Source organism: Aplysia californica, unplaced genomic scaffold (assembly GCF_000002075.1).
Source record: "Aplysia californica isolate F4 #8 unplaced genomic scaffold, AplCal3.0 scaffold00311, whole genome shotgun sequence".
Lineage (NCBI taxonomy): Eukaryota > Metazoa > Mollusca > Gastropoda > Aplysiida > Aplysiidae > Aplysia > Aplysia californica.
This window is the reverse complement of record NW_004797581.1, coordinates 7550-15573: the sequence shown is the minus strand read 5'-3', so window position 1 is coordinate 15573 and position 8024 is coordinate 7550. Positions and strand designations below refer to the sequence as shown.

General features: G+C 42.1%; 1 protein-coding gene across 1 annotated transcript in view; it reads left to right on the top strand.

Moving 5' to 3' along the window:
- The window catches only part of LOC101850732 (L-cysteine desulfhydrase), a 47080-nt gene that overhangs the window by 35413 nt on the left and 3643 nt on the right, over positions 1 to 8024 (top strand). The window contains exons 12-13 of the mRNA XM_035970707.1: positions 1811 to 1927; positions 2339 to 2406. Coding sequence (XP_035826600.1) covers positions 1811 to 1927; positions 2339 to 2406 — 185 coding nt within the window. The remainder of the gene's footprint in view (positions 1 to 1810; positions 1928 to 2338; positions 2407 to 8024) is intronic.

Sequence of the window (8024 nt, the reverse complement as noted above, 5' to 3'; positions counted from 1 at the left end):
ACTGTTTTGAGAAAATCGAAGGTAAAGTTGTTTTTTTCCCTTTATCACTTTCTTTAAAAGGGGAGTTTTCTCTATATCCAAACAAAATATACACACCAATGAAACCAAACTTGTCCTATAGGTAGGGCAATGCCCACCTTAAGTGTAAGTCAAGATTTCTGGAAATCCCCGAAATCTGGGTTAGCCCGCTTGTCCTTAAAAGAGATCATATTATATCCCATATAATTATATAGTTGAGTTGGGGAATGGAAAATTCCTTTGCTGTAGAATATAATTGCTCAAACATGTGAGGATAGTGCAAACTCACGAGTGTGAGTGTTGCATCATTTGATTGAAAGCTCTAATTTGAGAGGGTAGCTCCACGACTTGATTAGAGTTTGCCAAAGATACGCTCGTATATGACTGATAGCGACTTGGCACCTAATAATTTAAGAAAAGCATTCGTCCTTTTTACTACGTTCAGTTGATAGAGCCACCTCCTCCATGGTGTATGCTTTTAGAACGTCGATACTTGCACATTTTTGTAACACAAACAATTATTCTTTTCTTAATTGTGCTACTTTAAATTCTTACAACAGTACAACTTTTTGCACGAAGAGGCTTCTATACCTCATAGTTTGAATAGAGTGTCTTGCAGTATTAGTTGAAGTAGTAAACCTGTTCTTTTTTAAATCTCTTTGCTCATAAAATGGTTTGACCCTTCGTTTGCATGAGTAGTTAGTTGTTGTTTTTTTTAATTCTTATTAGGATCCTCTGTCTTTCTACTGACTTGGTTTGGATTGTCTTTTTTCCTCTTAATTTTCAACCAGAATTTCCCTCTCTTTCCTTATCCTTTCTGACTCTCTGTCTTGCATCACCTCACTCACAAACTACACGCTCCTACACCCAAAAATAGTTAGGCTTCAACAGAAAATTCACACCTTATCTGAAACAGGGAAAGATATCATGTTCGCATGGATACCTAGCCATGTGGGCATCCGAGGAAACGAGCAGATAGATGACCTGGCGAAGAAATCCTTATCCCTTCTGTTGGAATCAACGACGACCACTCTCCCACAGACTGACTTTAAAAATAAAGTAAAAAAGTACACCTCCAGTCTGTGGGAGAGCCACTGGAAAGAAACAGACGAGTAACAAACTCTATAATATTAAACCCAAATTGGGACCGTGGAATCCATCGGACCTCTCCAGAAGAGAAGTAGTCATTTTTGCTCGATTACGCATCGGACACCCGGCCCTAACGCACTAATGTAACCTCCTTCAGGGAGATGAGAAGCCGTTCTGTGTCGGATGCGACACAGATTTCTCCATTAGACACGTTTTAATCGAATGTCTACACTTTGGAGAGATCCGAAGGAAATACTTTAAATGCAAAAAATGGCAAGACATTTTTTCCGTCGTTGGTCCCAACAGAATTTTTGATTTTATGAAGGCCATTGGCCTTTATGGAAAGTCATGCATTTTTAAATGTCATAGAAAGTTCTTTGAATTTAAATTTAAATCTAAAATCTATTTACACTCGATTTTTAGCGTTTTAAAATGTGTTTTATAGCAATATTGACCAGTACCAGATCAAGAAATAAACTGTTGGGGAAAAAAGCAACTTGTTTCGAGCGCTCTTATGATCTTATGCTGTTGCGAGCACCGTAAAACCCCATACTAAACTAAAAACTTCTCTACTTCAGTGCATGCCATTTATACTTATTATGCCTTATATTGTATGCACAAACAATGCTAACATGTGCATGTGTAACAGTAACATTCAATCATAGACTCTTACTGAACTATTTCTTTTTATTTTACTTTTCAGTTGCCGTCGCTCACTTAGTACATCAAACATACATTCCCGAAGAGACCTTATCCATCCTGATAGATGCCCAATGCTTATGCCTGAAAATTTGTTCCCACCGCAAAACCAACAGACAGGGTATGTAAATGAAAAGTTGAATATGTTTGAGTTTATCTCAAACTATTTTACTCTAATTCTTAGTTGCTTATGACAGGGTGGATAAACATGATGGGTTATTACAAACAACAGCCTTCTGTATTTGTAACAGTAACACCTTTTAAACTAATTTCAGATATATAATGTAAGCCTACATGTAGACTTACTGTACTATCATGTACACGTTACTAAGCAGAATTATTAGAACAAATGGTAATATTTAAGGCCTTCTCTTCATTTTGATTCCATATGAATTAAAAAATAATGAACAAAAATGTAACTTACATTATTTTAATCTGGATCGCTAACAACAACAACAACATTATTTTAATTCCCCATATTGTACAGTTTTACTTAACCTGCTTTTTTTTTTTCTTGCATTGTGATTAATAGATCTGCCCCTGCCAAACCAAGTCTCAATTATCTCAATGTGCAAACAAGAGGAAGTGACAGACGTATGGGTGAGATATCCTGGTTTTCTGATTATTAATAAGAGCGTTGTGTGAAAACATGCTACAGTTGAGCACAGATCTCGAACACGTCGGGGATTGACATATATGTTCAACACATCTGTAATTCGAGTGAACAGTTAATACAAGAAATAAAAAGAAAAAAATTGAAGAAAATCAAGTGAAGTAATTGTGACAGTATATTCGTCATCATTGCCTTTTTCACCCTGGGTCAGGATATAGGCCACAAACAAACACGTTCCACCTTTCCCTATCCTGAGTGAGTTGCTTGATGTCACTCCATGTCTTCCAACTTTTCTGTCCATCTATTTCCGTGACTGTTCTCCAGGTTCCACGTGGTCTTCCCCTTGATCTTTTACCCTGTGGGTTCCAATCTAACACTTTCCATGTTATGCAGCTGCTTGACTTCCTGAAAGTGTGTCCAATCCATCGCCAATGCCTTCTTCCCACCTCATCTCTGACTGGGCTCTGTCTCATTCTTTTTAATACTTCCTCGTTGGTGATCCTGTCTGTCCATCTGATCCTGGGTAGGTTCCTCAGACACTTGTTCAAGAAAACCTGGATCCTCTTTAAGTTCGTCTGAGATGCATTCCTTGTCTCACATCCATACAACAGGACTGACTTCACATTTGAGTTGAAAATCTTCAGCATTATTCGTAGTGAGATATCCCTGGTTCTCCAAATCCTGTTCAAAGAAATAAATGCAGTCTGTGCCTTTCCAATACGGGACTTTATTTCAGCGCCTTTCCTCCCTCTCTGTCAATTATACTCCCAAGATAGCAGCAGTGGCGGTGGGTAGTGAAGAGCTCACGGGCTTGAGCCCCCCTCCCCACCCCCCAACACTATACCAAAGCAAATGAAAATAACAAAATAAGCAGTTGAAGCTGTTATAATCGCATGCAACGAATATATAGAGTGATCAATGTGGCGGCTTGCTCCTTTATCCAATCTCTGTTGTCACCGCTTACAACTATAGTAAGCTAACAGCCAATCAAATGTTTTTAGGGCTCAGCAAAGAGCGAGCCCATTTCCACGTCCCTCCTTAATGAAACCCCTATTGTAAAAAAAAGTAGAAGACTTGAAAAATAACACTGCACAGAGGGCTCAAGCTCTCCAGGCCCTGACAATGGGGTGAAAGGTTACAACACACTTCCCCCCAGGGACACAGTTACCTATGTGCCCATTGAACCTTTGTTAAGTGCGTTCTCATTCTACTTTCCTCGACTACACGCCCTAATCCAGCTCATAGACGATACATTTGGAGTGCTGTGAGTACATGTTTGTGTGTGTACCACTGAGATTTAACAGTTATTAATTACATCTAACCACTTTTGGGGCCACTTTTTCATCAGATGAAAATTAATTAGAGAAATTTGGAGGTGAAAGGGCTTCATCCCCACCTTTCAGAAGAAATAAATGTAAAACAAAGAGATGGAAGACAAAGGTGTCGCTTCTCCTTTAAATGACTCTCAAAATGCTGTGGCCGAGTATTGAAAAATCATCACTGTTTAGTTCTAATTGCTTGCTATTTGGTGGTAAAGAAGTGGAAGTGTCCTAAGCCCCACTCAAATTTTGGTCTACCCACCACCACTGGATATATCAGAAGGATTTGACGTCTTCTAGTGCATTTCCCTCTACTGTGACCTGCTCCTTTCGTAGTGCTTCTATCCTTAGAACTTTTGACTTTCCGGGGTGGATCCTCAATCCAACAGACTCTGATAAGCTGTTTAAAATTGTGGTCTTTGCTTGCATCTGTTCCTGAGTATGTGACAGAAGCGCCAAGTCATCTGCAAAAAACCAGATAGTTCAACTATGTCCATGGGGTCCACTGTATGCCGTTTCTGTGTCCTTTGGTAGTTTCCTTCATCAGCCAGTCGATTGCCAAGATAAAGAGGAAAGATGATAGTAAACATCCCTGTCTCACACCGGTCTTGATGTCAAAGCTGTCAGTTAGCTGGCCATCATGTATAACCCTGCAACTTGTCCCTTCGTACTTGCTCCTGGTGAGGTTAACCAACTTCTGTGGGATTCCGTGATGTCTCAGTATCTTTCACGGTGTTGCTCGGTCTATACCGTCAAAGTCCTTCTCATAGTCAAAAAGGTTGATCAATTGGGAGTTCCACTCCAGGGGCTGTTCCACTATGATCCTCAGTGTAACAATCTTGTCTGTGGTTGACCGATTTTTCCGAAAACCAGCCTGTTCATCCCAAAGTTTTGGATCCTTTGCAGACTTGATTCTCTCCAGAATGATTTTGTTGAAGACCTTACCTTGTAGTGAGAGAAAAGTGATTCCTCGGTAGTTGCTGCAGTTGCTGAGATCTCCCTTATTTGGAAGTTTCACAAGGTGTCCTTTTTTCCAATCCTTTGGGAACTTTCTCTTATTCCAAGTCCTGGTAAACAATGGGAGAAGGAGGTCTGCCGTCACATTGGCTTTTGTTTTTAGGGCCTCAGGTGGAATCTGATCAGGACCAGCCGCTTTATCGTTGTTCAGCTTCTTAATGGCATCAGTAATCTCTTGTTTTGATGGAACATCACAGCTGATTGATAATTCATTTCTTGCTAGCAGGATGTTTGGCGGGTTATTTGGTGGTGGTCTGTTCAGGAGACTGTTGAAATGCTCTACCCATCGTCTTTACTGAGTTTCCTTTCCAAAAATGTCTTTTCCCTTTCCTGTGTCCATCTAAGAGACTTACATGGAACTTCGTTCTTTTGGTTCATGTTCTGGTTCCGTGCTTTTTTATACGAAGCTTGAGTTTTGCTAACAGCAGGTGATGATCCGATCCAACATCTGCCCCTCTCTGTACTGTGACATATTCCAGAGAACGCCTGAACCTTTTCGTGAGACACAAAAATGATCGATCTAGTTCTCCGTCACTCCATTCGGTGATACCCAAGTAGATACCTTGTGGATCCTCTTGTGGGGAAAAACAGAGCCTCCAATGACAAAACTGTTGAATGCACGGATATTTGATAATCGCTCACATTCGCTTTCATTTGTTCCACGCCATGTTGTCCCATGATTCCCTCGTAACCTATGTTGTCCTTACCAATCTTGGCATTGGCATCTCCCATTATAATGTTGGCATCCTTCCTTGGTAGTTTGTCGATGACCCCCTGGAGCCAGCTGTATAAAGCATCCTTGTCTTCATCCGAAGCTTTATTTGTTGAGGCGTAGATATGAATTATGTTCATGTTGATGCTCTTTTTCTTTGTAGTGAATGAAGCCATGATGATCCTCTCCCCATGTGGTTCCCTTTCTCTAAGTGACTTCTGTGCATACTTAGGCCTACTCAAAAGATTCCCACTCCCTCCGCATGGTGCTTGTCTTCCCTCCCCTCCCAGAATACAATACTTGTCCCCCGCCCCCCCCCCCCCCCCCCCGAGCTGAGCTGCTTCTGTCCGGACTGTATCCTGTCGGTTTAGCTGACTCGTAGTATGTGCTGCCTGTATCTTGTGCCACTTGAGAACTCTTTCCTGCTTCGTAGGCCTACATGGTGCGGACATTCCATGACGCAATGCGGAGAGACTTGTTCGACAGAGAAGGTTTTGGGTCAGAAGAGTCCTTTCGGCTTTGTCTGCTGTCCTTCATTGTTCCTGCTGGTGCAGAAGCTCCTCCGTCTCCCAAGATGGAAAAATAATAAGGCGTGTTTGTTCTCGTTTCTATAACTTTCAGTTTTTACTGGGTCAGTTAGTTGGTCCTCCGTGAACTGGCACTTTTCGGGCGACCAGACCTATGCACCTTTAGTCACCTCTTACGAAATACACGGCAAGTGTATTCTTTGCTCCTCCATGGTAAAACTATGGGGCCCCCCATCTGCAGGGGTAGACAGTATATTAGTCACAAGATAAAACACTGATGTCATGAAAAATATGCTGGGCCAGTAATAGTAATATAGTGGGGCCGCTTAGCAAACCTATTGTGCATTTTGTGATACAAGCACCAAACTTGGCATAAATGTACATTAACATATTGAAATCATTTTCAGATATTGGGCCACTCGGATTTCTCTCTTAATGGCCGCCATATTAGATTTCAAAATGGCCGCCATTTGAAATCTACATTTGCGATTATCTCTGGGTCAAATGCTGCTACTGACTTCATTTTGGTGTCTAAATGTATGTTTTTGGGGTCAAGAAATCCAATGGTAGCAATCTACATTGCGTATTTTTACCAAACGGTCGCCATATTGGATTTTAAAATGGCCGCCATTTGAAATTTACACTTTTTATTATCTCTGGGTCTAATACTGCTATTGACTTCATTTTGGTGTCTAAATGTATGTTTTTGGGGTCAAGAAAGCCAATGGTAGCAATCTGAATTGTGTATTTGTACTAATGGGTCGCCATATTGGATTTCAAAAAGGCTACTTTACATTGCATGGCTGCTTCTCGATCTACATTCGTCGTTATCTTGTCGCCGTCAGGGTTCGATGGAGGATGCCAAGAAGAATCTGTTGCAATCGTTGCTGCTTGCCTTAGTCAGCATGACACTAGAGAGACCCAGCATCAAAGACCAGATGACAGACACTAACCTGCAGCAATTACCGCAGCCTAGATACTGAAGTTCAACTGTGTCAAACACAAGCGAACACGTGGCATCACATCATCCACCTGTGTCAGGCACAATGTTGTACAGGAGACCCCACTTCCAACATACATTGGGATGATGTTGCATGCTCATACACACAAAAAGGAATTGATCGACAGACTGTCACACCTTAGCCTGAGTATCTCTTATGGTAGAGTGCTCCAGCTCTCAGCAGAGATGGGCAACCATGTCTGCCAACAATTTTACAGAGAACAAGTGGTCTGACCTCCAAAAGTGCGTGGCGAAGAGTTCACAATTGCCGCTGTAGATAACATAGATCACAATCCTAGTGCAACAACATCAAAAGACTCCTTCCAAGGTGCCGCTATCTGCCTCGTACAATATCCTTCTTACACTGGTGAAGGAGTAAATCGGAGCATATTCGTTGCTGGAGAATCTGGGGATGCACGGTCCAAGACTGTCGCCCCTTTGCCGCACTATTATACTGATGTACCCCCTGTCACTAATAGCATCAAGACGTCGCCTGTCCCAGCTGCTGAAGTTGCGTCATTGACCAAAGGAGACTTCAAACAGTAGACTGATGAAGAATACCATTGGTTAGGCAATGCAAAACACGCCCTGGGAAGTCTCCCACTGGTACATTGGACAATAAAAACACATCTTGGGCTGCATTTCATGCCAGCCGACAGCCACCAGAGGGTAGAGTCATCTGCCCACGTCGCTGCTTCCACTTTTCCTGGAAAGTGCTCACACTGTGGCAATGATCAGGTATTCAATGGACGTTGTGAAGAAAGCTATAGAACACCTGAATCCTGGACAGGCACTAGTGGTCACATTGGATCAGCCACTGTTTGCTTTGGCCAAGAAGATACAGTGGAAGTGGCCAGAGAGTTATGGTGAAGACCATATAGTGGTGATGTTTGGTGGTCTCCATATAGAAATGGCAGTACTGAAAACACTGGGGGACTGGCTGCAAGGGAGTGGTTGGGTGGCAAGCACTGGTGCAAGCCGCGATTGCGACAGCAAAGACAGCAGACTCATTCCTGCGAGCATCTCAAGT